The sequence below is a fragment of the Epinephelus lanceolatus genome, chromosome 18 (assembly GCF_041903045.1).
Source record: "Epinephelus lanceolatus isolate andai-2023 chromosome 18, ASM4190304v1, whole genome shotgun sequence".
NCBI classification, from domain to species: Eukaryota; Metazoa; Chordata; class Actinopteri; order Perciformes; family Serranidae; genus Epinephelus; species Epinephelus lanceolatus.
The window spans coordinates 17,649,514-17,669,423 of NC_135751.1; the positions used below are offsets into that span (position 1 = coordinate 17,649,514).

At 42.4% G+C, this 19,910-nt stretch overlaps 1 protein-coding gene across 1 annotated transcript in view; it reads left to right on the forward strand.

Moving 5' to 3' along the window:
- Positions 1-245: 245 nt before the first annotated feature.
- plekhh3 (pleckstrin homology, MyTH4 and FERM domain containing H3) overlaps positions 246-19,910 on the forward strand; it is a 38,931-nt gene continuing 19,266 nt past the window's right edge. The window contains exons 1-3 of the mRNA XM_033645226.2: positions 246-874; positions 5,921-5,976; positions 16,339-16,433. Of these exons, the coding sequence (XP_033501117.2) occupies positions 740-874; positions 5,921-5,976; positions 16,339-16,433 (286 nt within the window). The 5' untranslated portion in view covers positions 246-739. The remainder of the gene's footprint in view (positions 875-5,920; positions 5,977-16,338; positions 16,434-19,910) is intronic.

Genomic DNA, 19,910 nt, shown 5'->3' on the forward strand with positions numbered 1-19,910 from the left:
TTCACTAATGAGCACTACAGGCAGCTGGTAAATGAGTGTTGCTGGGACATCACGGTGTTTTGATTACTATCATCTACCATCAAAGTTCGTGTGACACTTTGTCAGTGTGGAGGGGCGTGTCATGGGCGTGCCATTTCGGGGAGTGTCTGTGGTCAGCCAATCACGAGTCAGACGCGAGGTCGGTGGGCGAGATCGCTCCTCCCACACTATCCTGTCCCAGCTGCAGCACGCTTTTGTTCAAGCTCACAAGTCAGACAGTCGGTGCTTTACAGAGGTGCACTTTTACCTTACTCACCAAATGTGTTTATAAAACGCTGACAGCAGCAGTGTCGCTCTTGTCAAGCGCATTCAACTCGGTGTGTTTTTAACCTTCAGTGCCAGCTTTGGAAACTAAATGTGTTTTTGTTTTACTTCGGTCGCGTAAAGTTGTTAAAACAGGGACAGCAAGGTGTCCCGAGCGCAGGAGTCCTGGAAGAGAGGAAATTTTCTTTGAACCGGTCCTCTGTTGTTGGTTTTGCTGGAGTATGACTGCTGTCATGGCCAATTTCTAGACATTTTCTCTGACAGAAAGGAGAGAGTAAGCTTATGCTACCCTTCATCCTCCTCGCTGGATATCTATGGAGACGGTGTTCTGTATGCTCTCACGCAGCTCTTGGAGTTACTTGCGGCCGAGACAGCACGGTGAATGTTGAATTCACCGACCTGGATAGCAGAAGACGACACACTTAACCTCATTTGAATGCCTTTGCAAGGAGTTTGCTGGTTTCTGTGCTGCAGGCAGGGCTTCAGTTTGCTCGGACGGGACTATGGGGAGAAAGAGGAGGAAGAGTCTTTTGAATTGCGCAACAAGGAGGACTTGACTCCCAATGGACGGGTAAAAACTCTCCACCTGCACTTGACTGCAACTCCTGTGCATGAATACTTTGCATACACAGTTCACAGCATAATTTTACACATTTTAAATGTCAAGTAGAGACTGTAGACACGCACATTATACTTTGAACATTTCATAAAACAGGCTCAACTTCAGGAGCATAATTTCAGTTTTTCACAGATATAGTTACAGTTCTTGATATGATTACCTTTAAAAAGTAAATATGGACTGGAACTTCAAGGTGTGATAAGCAATGCAACCTGTGTACACAAGCTTGCCCTTATTTTAAGGCTGCACGCTACAGTATTCATATGTTAGCTGTTAACTTTGTTGTCTGTGGCAATTAAAATGTTCAATGCAAGCCTCTTATCACTGATGCAGGACAGAGAATCTACTACTGGCTGCTGCTGTCCCATTTGACGTTTAGGTTTGCATGGTCTTGGAAGCTTGGGGAACACTGGGCAATCTTACACACACACACGCACACACACACGCACACACTTAACACACACATACACTCTCTGATGCAAGCTGCAAAACCCAGTGTGTTGAAGTGATCCTGTGTGTTTGGCCTCTGTCCGCTCAATTGCAAATAAGACTGCGGCCTTGTCTTCTCTGTAATGTTAGTCATCTGATCAGGCACAGAGAGTTCAGCATTGTCCACCCACTTGTGAGGGGGCATTGTTGCCTTGAATTGAGGTAGGCTCTATCTGTATGACCCAATGTACAGCTCTTTATGTGCAGTCTCTTAGAAAAAAATCACCATTCAATATCTATTGGAACTGTGGGCTTTTCCTCACATCAAATTCACTAATTTTAAGGTTCTTAGAAATCCTTTTCCTTTAACTCAAGCTTAATTTGCATCAAGTGTTATTCTACATCATAGATCTGAGTATTCAGTGTTGTTGAGACATGACCTACAATAATGCCATGGCCTTGTAGATGAAAGGTGTACCACCTGGAGCCACTACTTGCTTATCTACTTACTGGGCTTTTTGTCTGCTTGCAGCCAACCAGTGCAACACCTCCGCAATTTGCATGAAAACATTGGGAACAGATAAGTTTTACACAGTTATTGCCTCAACAAAAGTCTACCAGCAACTGCCAGATAAGAGCAACATCTGTTGCTCAGGGGGATCCAGAGAGGTGTTGGTGTGTAGCACTCTTCTTCTTGGCAAATATCCCTGTCTTGGTCATAATGTACCATCTGCCCGGCCATCGGCGGTCAAAGTAACACAACTGTGCTCCATATTCACAATCAATACAAGATCATAGTAACACGTCCCACAGGAGACGCCTGATGGCCTCTTAAAGTGAGACGCAGAGATCTCCTTTTCCTGTAACTTTCCCGGGTCCCTCATTAAAAAGTAACCTGTGCTCCATCTGCAGAATTGTGTTCCTCTGGGTGGCTTGGGTTTGACGTTGGTTTATTGGTTTGTTGATGTGTTGTTTGGAGAAGAACGTGGCTTCGTGAGACGGTGACTTTGATTGCGTTCTGGCCTATCTTTAGTCTCTCTAGAAGATAGGTCGCATAGGACACTGCTGCATTTTAACTGTGTATGGCAGTGCAAAACAGACACATTTTAAAATCATAATACTTCTCTGTCATTATCAGCTCTGTTCCCCACAGTGGAGTTACATCACTATTTAGAGTCTTGTTTCTACTGATTTATTGGTCGTAAATACGCATACATATGAATTGACTTAAAAAGCCATAAGATAATAGTCTGCCTGTATTAATCTGAGTGCTGAATTTCCCTTTGACGAACATTCTGTCCTAATCTATCATGTGGTTAGGCCTGTTCAGTTTATCAGATTACTTCTTAATGGGAGGGATCTCTTTATTGGCTGATGTAATTGACAGTGTTTTACCGAATAACCATAGTAAACTGCTCTTTTGGACTAAACAAAACTTTTTTGTTTTTAGTCCACCCAGGTGTTGTGAAGGTATTGATTCCCTGACACGTGCAGGTAATTAGCCCACTTCCCCAAATCCTGTTTCCTCTTGATCTGTGTCACTGGTTTATGCTGGGTATTGTAACTCTGTGTCAGTAGTTCACACTGAACCAATAATTAAACCCACAGTTGAACCACTCTAAGCTAATATCATCAGCTGACCCCCCTCTTAAGCAACGCTATTCGTTATGCACCCCACAGCCCCTCCCCTCAGAATATACAGATCTAACTGATACTGTTTGGGTTTCCGTGGTGTTAACGGGCGTAGGGTTGAAGATGGCCCACAATGAATCCCAGGGAAAGCCCCTCAGGGCTGCGTTCCATCGTTTACCCAGAGAGCCCCATTTGGTCCAGAGCTTGACAAGCCACATTTTCAGTGAGCAAGTCAGACCTCCCTGGGTGTATGTGTGTCTCTTTTGGGCTTCATAACACTGAAATACCCCATTTAGTAGGCCTCTATCCAGCTCCTGCCAGGGATGACCACAGTAACCCACAGTTCTGGTGGAGTCTCCCTCGCTGAAGACATCCAAAACCTTCACCACGGTCTCCAGCTTTGTTTTCCAACACGCTGCCAGAGGATGCCACGATGTGTAGCATCCGCAGCACCAAAACCATAGGCGACACACTATTCTTTGCCAGGACTCTTTCTCACTGAGGTTGGAATCATGAGTCAGTGCTGACGTTTGTGTAGGCTTGGCACTTAAGAGCACAGGGCCATGTCAGAGCCCTTTCCCTGCATATTTACAGTCCTCATTCAAAAGAAACTGCTCTCCAACAGCTGCCCAAACAGTCACACTGAGCTGAATGCCTCCAGTGTTGGGACAGCAAGGCACTAATTTTAGGACAGGACATCCGTCATTCTCTCTTCTTTCCATGTTTCCACTCAGACTTTATTCAGTTATAATGCAAGGTCAAGTCACGTTTACCAATAAACTAGCACCGCAGAGCGTTTAGGCCGGCACAGTTGTAAGTGTGGGCTGGAGCACCGCAGCACATCCTGTTACTTGGAACAAATGGGCCTTGCTGAGAGCAGGTCCCATTAACCGTCACTGCTGCCCTCTGTCTTCAGAGGTGTCACGGTACGCTGGTTTATATTTGGTTTCCGTTGCGTCTCTGCCTCACCACCTCCAGGCCACACATCTGGTCTTCAGGCCGACACTGGCGGAGCCCAAGCATTTCCTCCTGGTTACTCAGTCTCCCAGGAGAGCTGAAGGGAGAGAGAGAAAGAGAGAGAGGGGTAGGGGGGGGCAAGAGCGGAAGTCAGCCACGGAACGAACACATCACGGCATCTTTCCCTCTTTCCCTCCATGCTCTGCTCTAGTCTGGAGTGATTCATCCCCTGCCCGTCCAAAGGGAGAGCTTTTGCCAGGGCTCTGCATCGCACGCTATCCTTGTTCCTCATCCCACCACCCATTAACTCTATTGGAAAACTATTTTTCTGTAAATTGTCATGTTTTGTGGAGAATTACCCAAAATATTTCTAACTTGATCTACCTGACCCATTAGTTTATTGATCCTCTGATTAGTTTTTATCATGGAATTACAGCTTTGCAGTCATTGATGTGATTAGTATTGATTTGGTTGTTTTAAGTTGTGGCGGTCTGTCTGAATTTTCTACTCCGGATCTGTTGGCTTGGTTAAATCATTTATGGTGAACTGACAGGGAAAGGGAATTACCGTACACACTCTCTTATATACACAGTTTGCTTTCTGACACTTTTCAGTTAGTCTTGCCTGTCTGGTTTGACATTTACAGTACCTCACCCTGAGTTAAACATTAATCAAATCTCATTAGCCAAACCCTCATCTTTCCCCTCATTTGCCAGAGTCCATCTGTCTTAAATAAATATAAATAAAAAAAATATAACACAAATTCCATACTAGCCTATAAATTTGCAGTTCATGTTTTCTTTGTTATTTCTGAGCAGTCCAAAAAGAAGCAGTAGACTCTTTTTTGCAGGGTAAGGGCTATACTTAGGCTGTTAGACCAGTAGTAAAGTGTGGTGTGTGAACTGTGAGGGGCCCAGAGCTGACCTGGATAGAGTTTCAGGTAGGCCAACACCCCCGAGCTGGGCTGGGGCAGCCACAAGAGCTGGCTCAAGGCTGTGGCTCACAGAGACAACAAGTCAGGCCACGGGGACACACAGTATTGCCCTGCACACCAGGGAATCAGTCCAAATTGCACACAGGCAAGCTCTGATGTCTGATGGGGTTTTCCAAGGTCACACTGGGAATCCAGGGGCCTGAGTGCTGTGAAAGGAAGCATCCTTTCCCATCTTCTGCTTACGAGGGGAGTCCTGGAATGAAAAGTCCATTGTTCCACCCATGAAATTTGATTTTACGTGTCTGCCAGTGGCTGCCCCATTTGTAGTCAGCAGAAGCACTAACTCCAGTTTCCACACAAATCTGATTTCCAAGAAAGAGGGATTTGATATGTGTAGCTGGCTTACAGTAGAAATACCTTCTCTAACATTTAGGTACTGATATGTGTAAAATTTGTAGTTGTGGTAATCAAATGATCAACATTAGTACACCACAATTTTAGTATACGAAGTGCTATTTTTATACAGTCCACCTCCAGAGCTTTCTTTGTCTTTCCCACTTGTTTTCATCAAGCTAACAGCCTTTTCCCACCAACTTATGACACTATAAACATGTGGATAGAAAAGATGAAGGTAACAGTTCCTGTTATGAGTGCAAACTCAAAGCATAGGGTTATTTTTAGGTTAACAACCTTTCCCAGAGAAATCACTGATTTGAATAAAATCATTTTGGGGTTTGCTGGTTGAGGGTGCACGCAGCTATTACACAAATGATCCCTCTGTTCCCCACTCCTATATTAAATGAGCCTGGTTTGCAGGCCGTATTTCTCCCCACCAGCTCACCCCTTGCAAGTGAAAGCCAAGCATTACAGGAACAGAGCAGCTATGTGCTGAGACTGCCAAGAGCGGCTGCATGCTCTACTGTAACATGGCCACTGAAGGCAAACTATTGAGGGATCACTCCAACCTGTTGACTAGTTCTAGGGACAGACTACTGTTTGTGTTGCATTATCATCTATTTACCCTATTCTCTCTCTTCTGTTGACAGAGTCCAGCTGAAGTGACTGTTTCTCAACCAACTCGCACAGCCAATGGAACAAATGGGTAAGGACAGACATAAACAAATTTTTTTTTTACCTGAATTTTAGGAAGTAATAGTTCCTTATTATACTTCCTCTGAGTGTTGGGGAGTTCTGTGTAAGGCACATGGGTAAGCACAGGCCAATCACTTGATTTTCACTTCATCTAAAAGCGTGTGTTTTCTCATGGGGCTCTCCTCATGTGCCTCGTCATGACACATGTGCCTAACCTCAAATCCACACACATGCTCACATGTGTACACGAACAAGGGGCACAGACTTGTGTATTGACAGATGATCCAACAATTTCAAGCTGCAGGGGTTTGCTTGTGGATCATGCTACTGTCAGCTTTCACTCATCAACCCTTTGACTGTTTGAGTTTTGCCATTCAAAGACTGTTTGGGGCCACATTGGCCAATAATATCTCAATTCTCAACCTAGATGATTATGTCTAATCACAGGTTAACTCTATCCAGCTTCCAGATTGACAAATCCAATCACTTTGCTAGTTTTACACTCAAACCTCCAGTCACAAGGAACCACTATGCGTCTCACGAATAATGAAATTCAAACGGTCATGTGGTTGACAAGTGAATGCTAATGCCAGTGAAAAGGAGTGATTCATGGAGGGTTGGATCCAGACTATTAGTACAGGGCTGTGATCTCAGACAGTGATGTAGCCAGGCTCTGCTCCACTGTGTCTCTGGCATCGTGCCCTTATCAGCACCCCCACCCCCATCCCCTTCATCCACAATCTCTACTGTACATCTGCCGACTCACAGGCTATGAGTCACAGAGCTCGGCCTGTAGGACTATCATACACCACAAATGGATAGGCGAGGGTCTGCAACAATTCTCAACAAGGCAAGAGCTACATCAGGAAATAGGTAGAGGAGCTGAAGTTGTGACATTTTGTTGCAGTCATACAGAACGTGCTGTTTCTTAAGGCTTGAGGGAAAGAAGGAAGGGAAGAAGTTAGGAGAGAGGCAGGCTAACTGGACTAAGTGACTCAGACCTACGTCAGCAGCACTCCCAGAAAAGGTGTGGCTCGGATGTGTGTGTGCCTGCGTGTGTGTGACACTTCTACATTATAGTGGAGGTGGCCCCAGGCCACATGGCATAATTAACTACTGGTTTTGAAGGGAGTGTGTTAAAAGCCTGGCTGTAATCATCACACTGAGTGCAGAGATTAGAGATTGTAGTGCTTGGTCATTACCTGGCCAGTGAATGGACACGCCCAAAAGTTCAGCTGTATGGAGGAAAAGCCAAGCCAGGCTCTGATAAGTCTGGGCATTGTGATGTAGCAAATGGTGCCATATCCTTTTATCTTCAGTTTCATGTAACAGGCAGGGCAGTGCTGGTTTTCTTTGTACTTTTATCGAGCTATTGAATTGAGCCTTCCAGAAGGAGACATTACTCTCAACTATTAGTTTGAATAACAGCCCCAGATGTGATGGTGATGAATTGGAGAGATTTATGTTTGTCCTACTAGACTGAGGTTAATATGGTAATGCTCAGTTAATTCGTCATGCTGCTGGCCTGATGTGGTTAGGGAGGGAAATAGACTGGCCTCTGTTAAAACACATCTGAGTGGGGGCCAAATCAGGGGTCTGGTTATAATGTTTGGTTATAATTAAGTACTAACAATATACAGTATGCTAACATCATATGTGAGTATACACTCATAGTCACGCGCAATTTTGAAAATACCATAACTTGTGTGTTATATGTTTTGAGCCTTCCAAGAGGATTTATATAACACAAACACAGCTGCAGGGCACATGCACAATCAGCTCTATTCATTATCAGTATTTTTCTCATATAAAAGAACAACACATATAGACACAGTGTGATCAAAACATCATTTAAAAGAATTTAATTTGAAACAAAACAAGCTAGTGTACATTTTCAGTAACAGTGAAAAATTTTGGATTATTTTGTACATATAATCTTTTAAAATGTATGCATGTATTGAGAATTCTTTTTTTTTTTTTTACAAGACTTTTATAAATGTGATATCTAACATTGGTCTGCACTGGTTTAACTGGACATTACTTTGATAAGTAAGACTTATGTCAAACATACCACAATACAGTGGATTATTATGTTTTAACCCCCATGATGAGTGAAATACGTGAGTGCAGTTTTTCACAGCTCTCTATTCATATGTGGAATATCCAAGGTAATACAGTCTTGAGAACAAGTATGGTATCCCATATTTGTAGCTCTTAAAAGTGATGATGAATGAAATGGTTGCTTATTAAGGATAGCTTTGTGACACAGTATTTCCCTTTGAGTGATGGCCACTCTACCCTCTCATAGAGGATACAATGATGATTTCTAAAATTGTCGCCTGTAATAAATCTAAAAAACCTGTGATAGACAGAATCGAGAGCTTTGAGTGTATGAGCACCGACATGCATGTGATGCTGCACTCATGTGTCCCTGGGATGGTCCCATACTTTGAGTTGGGAAGACGTTCTTTTGACAGGTGTGTTCATGAGCTTTAAGACATAATGTGGAAACAACATTGATGCTATAAAGAAAATGTGTGTGTTTTATTGCTCAGAGCACTTAAATGAGATGTGTTGCTGCACCAGTACATCCCTTAAAAATGCTTTGCCTGAACAACTTTTACTACTTTACTACTACAACTTTTACTTTTACTACTACTACAACTTTTTACTTACTAATCTAGGTCACTCTTCACTGACAGCAATTAACGGTTACAACCTAATACCATTTTTCAGATTACACGAGCAAAAAATGTACATGCAATTATAAGAACTTAATTACCATAAACCGAACATGAATTTCCATATGACATGTTTCTGCATATTTGACATCAGCTTGACAACTCATGTACCAAAAGTTTTTAGACATTCTGAGTTGATTTGAGGGGGTGTTCATGTTAAGTTTCCCAGTTTTTAATTCATTTTTTAGATTATTCCGACACCATATGAATGTTAATTACATCTGCACATTCAAGCACTGATAAATTGACTGATGTGTAGCTGCAGAGACTGATCTGGAAAGGCTGGGAACACATTTTTCAAATAATAATATTAGTTTGGCCTACTTCAGGAGTCCTGTAATAGACTTGTTGTGTGTTTGCACTGACCTCTCACAAGTACAGGCGGCTTACTGAGGGTGTGGGTGATGGACATATCTCTGCAGGCAGACAGCACGGGGTCTCCCCTGTCTGTCTCTCAGTCAGCACAATGTGCCAAGCAGCTTGCCCCCTCCTGGCGTGCTCACACTCAAATCTGTCTTACATCATCACTTTTTTTATCCCCACTTTCCTGACTCTTAAATTGCTTCTCATAGCCAGGACAGAGCAGAGTACAAACTGTACCAGAAGCAAAGTGGACTCCATCTCCCTTTCTCACCATTTGTTTCATCTGCTTTCTCATTAGCACACCTTATGCTTTGACAGTCATTTTTTCAGTGGGGCAATGGCAGAAGGAGCCGGAAGTTTCAGATTGTATTTCATGTGTGTCAATTTATGTGTGTGTCAGACAGAGTGTGTGTTTGTGTGCATGAAACATGTGGGTGTTTGCGAAAAAGTTGAGAAGTGGGCCCCCTGGTAATTGCCTGTCTGAGTGTCTGTCGGCCTGTCTTCAACCATCCAACCATCACACACTGGCTCCGTTTAATTCATGTTGCTAAGTCTCACCATCAGAGTAACTTCATTCAAACTGAGAACTCACTTAAGTCTTAATCATAAAATTTCTTGCTAATCAACACACTCTCCTTCAGTCACAAACTCAGACTTCCTGTCACACACACACGCCCCCCTCCTCCTCCTCCTCCTCTCTCAAAACATGACTTTTTTCCTCTCCCCTCTGCCGAGTCCAGAGTTTCTTGGCAGTGGTCTTGAGTAAACAGCGTATTTTTAGCTGGGAGGTCATATAGGCCCAGTCTTAATCACCACATTCCCATTTTCCCACCAGCCCAGCTTCAGCCAGAGGCCCATGCAGCCAGTCCAAGCAATGTGGGGGAGGGGTGGATAGAGACTTAAGAGGGAGGAATGGATTTCTACAAAGAGGAACTGATTATTTAATGCTACAGTATGACCCACTGTATTTTTATGAAGGTTGTCTCAGATAGTTTTATTTATCCTCTGTTCTTGTCTAATAAACTGTGTAGTGTGATGTATGTCTGATTGTATTTGTATACAGTCATATGGGCCTAAACATCAACAAAAAGGCAGTTACTTTGAGGTCATTTGTTTAAATGCCTTTTTGGACCCATCCAGGCGTTTCATCCATCACATAAATCTCTAAGTATCTCTGCAACACTTCCGCACAAGGGTCATTTTTGCAACTGTGGATGTTCTTGTGGTCACAAGGACCCGCTTTGTATGCTTGAACATGTCTCCGCTGCATCCACTGCGGTCATATGAGCCCGAGAGCAAGGACACCCCTTTTCTAACTTTAATTAGCGTCTCTGTGTTTTGATTAGACCCTGGGATGAAATCAATTACTCATCGCTCCAGCAGCCACCACCAGACAGACTCTCACAAACTAATCAACTCATTGTGCTGCTCGTACTTGGTGGATTTAAGTGTGTCACCATCATTGTCACCATGAAAGGGCTGCAGACAATATGCTCATCAATGTGATGACCGTATTTCAGCATGTACAGCAGGAAAAGTCCATATGCTGTTGATTTGAGTCAGTCTGTCGCTTTGATAATAATGTATTCACACAATGTCAGTAGAATGGGAGGAACAGCAAAATCTCCATTTATTCAGACTTGGCTGTGTTCACATATTGTTACCCCACTGTTAGCCTTAGCTGCTTTTGCAGTGTTGTGCATTCATTAACAAGTGAAACCAGAAACAAATAAACTGTGTATAGCTCCTTTTAAATTTGCTGAATCTAGAGCTGCAACAAGCTATTATTAAGCTATTGGAAGAAAATAAGCTGCAACTATTCTGGTAAACAAATAATCATTTAAGACATTTTTTTGAGCAAAAATGCCAAACATAGGCCGATTGTCTCTTTAATAATGTGAGGAATTGATGCTTTAAACTGAATATCCTTAGGTGCTGGTCATTGGTCTGACAAAATAAGACATTTGATGACGTCAGCTTAGACACTGCAAAATCAAAATTGCCATTTTTCACCATTTTATAGACCAAACTAGTAATTTATTAATTAAAAAATAATCAGCCAATTAGAATGAAAATTTTGCTTTTCCTCATCATCACGAAGTATATGTTGACACAATGTAATGGCTATTGAAAAATGACATTATCAGTGTTTTGATTGGTTCCCTATAAGCCTCGCTTTCACTGTGCAAAGCTGTCTGCCACCAAGTACAACCTCTTGGGAAATTGAAGGTTTGATTCGCTGCACAAAAAAAGTGCATCAACTATTGTGCTACTAAAATAGCAAGAGGATAGCACTATTGTTCTCACCTGTAGTTATCTGTAGCTATCCCCAGATACCAAAGAGTATCAATGTTAGTTCTTTGTCATTACTATTCCCTGTAGGGGAAATGGCGGATGGAGGAACAACCGAAGAAACTATGGAAAACAAAATACAGTGTGTCCTGTTGTTGGTAGTTGCTAGTGTAACGGAAAGCAAACTGGTTGTCTATACGCATGCCATCAAAAGTGAAAGTAAAAGAAAGCCAACCCCAGATTGACTCTTGTTTGGCGTTTTGCCTTGCAATATTTGCATATATCAGCACTGTGTCTTTTGGATGCCTGCTGCTTATGTTCTAGCACCTGGTCGCTACTATTTTATAAAGCCCTGACCTCACCTGAGTGCTGTGGGGGTACACACCCATAAAAGTCCAGAGCACAGACATAAGAAAACACAGGCAAAGGGCAGAGTCTCTGCAGAAAAATACACTACCACATACAGTGGGTCATAAGTAGTGATTGAGAGGGATTACTTCTGTATGAGTGTGTAAATTGTTTTTTAGGAAAATTCTTAATTGTATATCTTGAGTCGTTGATAAAGATGATCACTCCTAATATGTCTGACACAGAATGGCAACTTGAGGGCTGATGAAAATCTAGTTAAAATGATCTGACGTGAATGTGGCATAAGCAGGCAGAAGCAGTGCTTTCTGAATTATTTTTGATCATTGGAAGTTGTACTTTCAACAATAACTGCATAACACCAGTGACAAGACACAACAGGGTCAAGGCTGGTGGCATGATGGACAAGATTTACATGTAGTGAGTTTACTCTAAATGCTAAAAGTCCAACACCCTTGAGTGTACTGCCATTGAAATACACTGGTTTCATGCTAATAAAAGCTTATCACCCAACCTCATGGCCACACAGGTGCTTTCACCCATTATGGCTCCTCTCAGGACTGTGTGGGCATGTACAGACTATACATGACTGACACCTCCCTGACCCTCCTTTTAGTTTTGACGCACTTAGTAAGGAGGGAACAATGTACCCCTTTATCACTCTTTCATATACAAGGAATTTGGCAACTTGATGTAACTCTTTCTCAGTACTGTAAATTCCCACCCATTTAAACCTGAACAGAGGTTAGCTATATATAACTGAAGGTACCTGAATGGATGTTCAGGATCTTTAATTATGCAGGAGTGTGTTTATAGTGTCATTAGTGATTTGGAAATAAAACATATAATGATATTTAATCATGTATCATTATACTGCCAGTTACTTTGGCAGATCAATATGATGTAATAATTTGTAAGATAAAGAGAAGGGGGCAATATAAGTTGGATTTATTATTGGGATGCGTGGCGGTATTGTCTGTGTAAAATTGGGAAAGTAGGTCACACACAAACTAGTGGCGACAGTTAGTATTGGATAGATGAGTATTGAACTGCTCATCTCCTCAGCCACATATCAATCACACAGAATCGGAGCGCCTCATTGGCTTTACACCATATAGTCACTTCTGTTCAGAGCTAGATGACATTTACACTCAGAACTGCACAGGATGTAAATATGTGCTTTAGATTATAGAATCAGATCTATGTGGTATGACATAGGGAAATGTCTCCTGTCCTCTCTCAACATCAATTCTGACTCTTATTTTCACGATTCCTACTTTGCTAGCAGTATATTTGCTAGGTTGAGCTGGTAAGTCTGGCTTGAGCGATGTGTTACTCTTCACTTTCACGAACAGATAACTGTAAAGATGTTTATTTGTTTCCTTAGCTACACTTGAAGCAAAATACTTTTCTGTTTCTAAAAGAAAAGACTATGCCACAGTGTGCTGATCTCAAACCTGACCCCAAAACACAGAGCAGAAGAAATACCTTGATTTTTAACACATTTCAAGCCTCAACAGTTGAGTAGTGTGACATTCAAATGATGCTCTGCCTCTGCAGTAGCTGATGTTTAGACCTCGGGGGGGGGGGGGGGGCTGCGTGTAGATGTGCACTCTATTCTTCGTGCTGTCTAATCCCCATGTCAAATTGTTTCCTGCTCTCCACAGGAAGTTGCCCACTAAAGGCCCCACCGTCACGGCCCCTGCTGGGGCTTCTGGGAATGTGGGGGCGGTAGCATGGGGGGCTGGTGGGGGTTGAGTGGAGGGAGAGGGTTTTAGGGCTGCTGGACAGCTGTGGAGATCCAAAGTCCCCTCGTCAACATTGGGCTGGATTTTTGGACACAATGGTCAAACTAACTCCACTAGAGCAGCATTTAAATTGAAGGTCAAACTGGTTTGTGCTGCTAAAGGTCAAAACTTGGGTTTGGACCTGTACTCCCCTCCCCTTTCACTCCCTCCTCCTCATCTACATGACCTAAAATAAATACTGAAGTTGACTGAAGTTGGTAAAAGATGGGGGCAGTTCAGTTAGGGGCAGAAAAACAGATTTCTGTCTGTGGTAGCGATATGGCAAAATGCCAACATTTCTTAGAAAACTGCACATATGAGAGCCAACTTTTATTTTGAACTCCAAGAGTATTTCTCCAAAATGTAGCACAAGGATCCTTCAATCAACTGCAATATTATGACTCATTTCTTTAATCTTTACAAGACTGTACAAATCCTGCAGCAGGTTACACCAGTTGTTTACAAGTTTAGAACCTCTGCATTGGCATAGTTGAGTTATTAGTGGATACTTAATTGAGATCTAAAAGCTCAGTGTAAGTATTGTTTTTCATTGCTCTTGACATTTTGGATGCAAGCCCATCACAGACAATAGCAATAATCCAAGAAACATAAACACCTGCACAGCAGGCAATATTTTCCAGTCAAGGCATAGTTTTTCTATAGATCTAATCCCTCTCTCATTTAGGCAACGTTTAGACTGTCTCTGCCTGTCTGCATGCATGTCTCCGTTATGCAGCAAGGGTTATTAACAACCTCAAATAAGAGACGTCGTCACATTTCTGTGTTTATTTTAATGCCTATAAGTGGGGTCTGTGGATGCAGGGACTGTCAGAGGTCCCTGAGGGCTGCTGCTGTAGCAGGCGAGCCGGCTTAGTTAGACAGCATGACTGTGGATAATGTGACAGGATCCTGACTCTCTCCTTCTCACTTCTGCTCTCTGGTGATGCCTTGAACCAGTTCACATTCACATAGCGAAAAACTGGCCAGCAATATAGAGTTTCACTGTGTCTGAAGATAAGCTTAATTTAGAGAGTGATGCCAATCCATCAGGATCTACAAGTACAAATACATTTCATAAGCTGTATGCATTTAAAAGGATACTTGCTGATTTTCAACCTGCTTTGTGTCAAAACAATGTGGGTAGTATGTGTAAATTAATTATGGTCATCGTACCAGCTCCCAAATCTCCCTGCTCATCTCCCAGCTCAAATTCAGATTTTTGCTGGCTCAAAACTTAAGCATTTCCGTATGTCGAATTGATCTGATCAAACAGTAAAACTAAGCAGCACTGATCAAACATGAACCAAGATTCTGTTACTGTATTGCCTATGTCTGCCTATAATGTCCTCAGAAACATATTTTAGTACACTGTTTGGCTGTAGTATGAGAATTTGTGAGCAGACAGTGGTTGCTTTACTGTATTGTAAAAACAGGCAGAAATTGCATTGTCTATTTCTTGCCTAAACTGTTTTCAGAAACATACTTTAGCTTACTCTTCAATTGTAATTTGTGATTATTTGTTATCAGCCAACTGCCATATTAATTCCAGTGTCTAAACGGACAAGCTTTCATTACATTACCCATCAGTGGGTTTATTGGTCCGGTGTGGCGCATTGCATTCTGTCATTCATTTTTTTCTTTTTTCTCTGGTACCACCAATGTCTTTGCATTGGTAATTTTTGCATCTTTCTTGCACATATTCAGTCCACTTTTATGAAAAGACCATCTTTCATGCAGTGAAATACTTCCTTATGCATATTAGGCAGCACTATTTGAGAGTAATGTCACAGAGGTCAACATGATAAACCATGGTATAGACAGGATCAGGTCAGTGCACACAAAAAGACAGGAAACAGTTTCTGCATGTAAGCTGAGCCAAATCAGATAAGGCTATATTCGCACTCATTGATTATTGCTGCCTTCCGTGAGGAGGAACCATCCGGAATTATCAGATCAATAAGGACATAAATCAGCTGGCGAAGGAGTTGGTAACAGGAGGCCAAATATCCCTGGAAGGGAGTGCTTGATTCATTTCCTGAGCAATGGTCCCAGCAGGAAGAGGGCAGGATGGAAGGAGGGGTTTGTCGCTTGCACCGCACATGCTGGTTAGACCCAAGAAATAGAGAAAATAAACCAGTGATGAGATAAATAAATGAGGAGAGATAAAACCTCTAAACAATCTAAAAGACTGGAAATGAGCCTTGGCCTGAGATAACACGGTCTGAATTTGTCCACAACATTGCCTGACCAGATGTTGAAGCATCATTGTATGTGGAGGTACCTGCAAATGTTATGGTGAGGCATTAAAGAGAGAAAGAAAGAACAGTGGTTCAGCAGATTTACAGATGTTTTTTAGATGTTTCTGTTTTTTAATTATCCAGCGCTGTGACCTCTTGAACCTTCTGCCTTCCTCTGACCGGCGTGAGCTGGCTGGCTGGGAGTCGGGCCGGCGTCGCTCTGTCACGTTTATTTTCAGTCGTTCACTCGGCATGGTGGCTAAAGTGATAAAAGAGAGACGAGCTGTCCACAGTGGCGTGGTATTTATCAGTGTGTGTTTGTGTGCTTGCGTGCTGCTAGGGAGGGAAACTGGGAGAATGCTGGAGGACAGATATTCGTGGCACTTCTTCCAGTCCCCCCTGTGTGACCCCCACCTAAGAGTATCAGAGAGGCTTGTAGTTGGCACAGTGTCACATGGAGGGGGTTCACAGCCAACTGCGTGTCTCTGGGCCAATTAGCTATCCAATGGGAGGGAGTAGTCAGGGGAAGACTTGAGTTGAGAGGGAAGCAGAGTTATTTACATTCTCTCTCTGCTGCTCCACACAGGCACACTGTCTCAGAGGTGTCTGAAGAGATGAAGAGCCTGATCATCGAGAAGAATAAGATGGGCCTGGAGGAAGAGCCTGAACTGCTGGTCAAAGGTGAGTCTGACTCGCACAACAAAGACGGCACATGACGCCAGTGTTACACCTGCTGTTGTGTTCAGTTGCGGTGTGCATTGCCTTACTGCAGAAATGAAATGTCTATGAATCAATTGGCCAACAAACAGAAAATTCTGATAAGCAATTATTTGTGTAAGCAAAAATGTTAAACATTCACTGTTTTGCTGTTTTCATTTGTTCTGTATTAAAGGTATACTATGCATTTTCCAAAAAAAAAAAAAAAAACAATGTATAGACTCATACAGAAGTAATCCCTCTCAGTCATCATTTATGACCAACTAGAAGTGTGTGGTAGTGTATTTTCTGCAGAGACTCTGCCCTCTGCCTGTGTTTCGTTATTTTCTGTGTTTGGGACATTATGGGTGTGTACTGCCACAGTGCTCAGGTGAGGTCAGGGCTTTATAAAATGGTAGCTATCAGGTGGTAGCTACCAGACTGTAAGCAGCATGCATCCAAGAGACACAGTGCCAGAAAACCACAAATAAAGTGAGGCGAAATGCCAAACAAGAGTGAATCCGGGGTTAGTCCTTATGGCTTTTACTTTCACTTTTGCTGGTGAGCATGTTTAACGAGCATGTAAATTGAATGTCTTTGCCTTATGGAAAGACGTTGGATGGACAAAACTTACAATCTGAGGACATCACCCAGGGCTTTTGAAATTGTGATGGCCATTTTTTACTTTTTTTTTTTTACTTTTACACACTTAGCATTGATACTACTACTTTGTCTTTCAATTAATAAACAGGGTCTGTACAGGGCTAGGATAGTGCTGTTCTTCCCATTAATCATAGTACATATTTCATTACCCTAATTCTCTCCTACTAAGTACTGTCACAGCTCCATTCTGCGCTGTCGCCCTGTAGTCAACCCCTCTCTGACCACATGTGGCACAGCTGCTCCCCCTCTGTGTCTTCATGTAAGGATAGCTACTGGCATCATGAGCGCCATCTTGGGTGTCTGATGTTTTTGAGGAATGATCTCATAGGATATTTCTGTATGATTTTTTTTTCCTTTTTTCTCCCCTTGGCCCGCTACTGAAAGGGAGCTGTAATATGCCAGCACTTGGATAAGTTACGTCCAGTTTGGAATGGCGACAGTCAGATTGCCTAATTCTGACAGCAGTTACTATGCACCCTCGGGTAGTGCCCCTCCCTTACTGCTGTCCCCTCTCTGTCCCTGTCAGGCTGTTTAAGGAGAAGAGTTTCCCTCCAAAACACAGGGCAGCTACTTTCCTTGGGCAATTGATTACACTGTCACTTGGGATTTTAGCTTTTGCACCACCACCACCCCTATCCTTCAACCAACCAACCACACTCTTGGAGCCACCCCAACACCTCAGGGCACCAAATAATCCCTCTCATTTATCTGTGTGTGTTGCACAAGGATATGTTTTCAACAGTTCCTCCATTAGGGCCTTGTTCGGTATGCTTTTTTCTTTTCAGCTGGATGTCCTGAGGCTACATGGGGTTAATATGGCCCCAGTATCTAAAATAGGCCACAAACATTGCAGATATAGACTGATGGTGGGAGGATGGATTGTAAAAGCCATGGAGTGGTGACAGAAAGAGATGTTAAGATGGTGGTTTATTGACATACCTTTGTTGATTTATAGTTAAAGTGAACTGCTTCTGATGTCATACTCTGTTTGATCCCAAAGAGAGAACAAAGTTTAGTGCTGAGCATCTTGTACATAATGTTCAGGTCTGATTTATTATTCATAATAGAGGTGGGGCCAAGTCATTGTTTTGCAAGACACAAGTAAGTCCCAAGTCTTTGTACTCAAGTCCCACATCAAGTCCCAAGTCAAGACTAATACTTCCTGAGTCAATCCCATGTCCTATGCCACAAGTGCAACTAAACATAATGAGAAAAACGTGACGCTGACATGCACCTTCGGGTAGCACTATTAACTAGGGATGCATCGAAATGAAAATTTGTGGCCGAAGCCGAATATTATTAAACGCTTGGCCGAATACCGAGTACCGAATATCATTGTTTAGTTTTTCATTAATTTTTGCAGATGAACCCCCTCCAGATTTGTGTTGTCACGGTACCAAAATTGGGACTCACTGTGCGATACCAATGAAAATATCATGGTTCTGAGTAGTATCACAATACCACAGCGAAAATGAGGCAGATGTGCCTTTTGTCATTTATAAAAAGATAAATCACTTTTCTATAATACATCAGTGATATTTTAATGGAATAAATTACTTATTGACTTATTCATACTTCAAAAACAGCATCAATCAGTGATTAACATAGGGGGGATCAAAATAAAATAAATAAATAAAATAAGAATCAACCAGCCACCCTCCTCCCCTGACAAGTCCCTTCATAAGTAACGAACAGTCCCTAAAGTGCGGTGAGGTTTGTGGACCGTTACCTGCCAGAAAGAGTAATGTGGACGGCTCGTTTCTCCTCTGACACGTCACCTACCTGTGTTCGGCTGGCTCGGCTGTTCAGGTACTTCTGGGCAGGCATGACGCCAAGAAGAGGTAAGCCGATGGCCGCCGTATTTGACAGGAATACCGTGTCTGTGACCCCTGTTCAACCCACAACCGATGGGATTCGACTTTTGTTTCTGCTGCTGGTTGAAATCTGTAGGCTGCTTGCACAGCCTGCTGAATGATTTAAGCCTATTTTGCTCGCTCAAAACTATTTTTAGTCGCAAATGCGAGTGCCATGACGGACGGAGTAAAATATCGCTACACTGCCGACATTTTATTCCGCCCGTCACCACACGCTGTTTGATTGCGTTATCAAAACATGCCGCTATTATTCGGACTTGCTTTTAACTTATTCCACCAAATACCGAATGTGTGTTTTTTTGCAATATTCGGCCGAATATATTCGGTTACCGAATATTCGGTGCATCCCTACTATTAACCAGTGCCACAACAGAATGAATTTTGTTTGTGTCTGTCCTGTGTTGTTGTCTTGAACTCATCTCATATTGTCAATGACATTTCTTCCCAAATCGGCTAGGCTTTAAGTCAAAAGGCTCAAGTTGAGTTTCAAGTCAAAAGTAACAAGTCATTGGTGTCAAAGTCTTAAGTCAAAATTCAAGTTGTTTTTTTATTTTGTCAAGCCGAGTCCAAAGTATTCAAATTTGTGACTTAAGTGTGACTTGAGTCAATGTCGTATGGCTCGAGCCCACACCTCTGTTTTATTAAATTTAAAGGCAAATCTGTCTCCCTTTTAAAGTGCTTTTTCATTTCGCAAGTCCATTTACATTGTTAAAATTTCAAAATATGAATTCATGAAAAGCTTTCAGACACCATTAGCTGATCTATAATCTTTTGTCATCACCAGTTTTAATAAGAATAGTGTAGACTTCAAAGAAATAGCCATATTGCCATAATGCCTGTCTGACTTTGGACTGTTTTTGCACAATATGCCTGTGGATTTGTTCTTGAAACAAGTTTTAGAACTGAACTTTGATGTGAGGTTTCA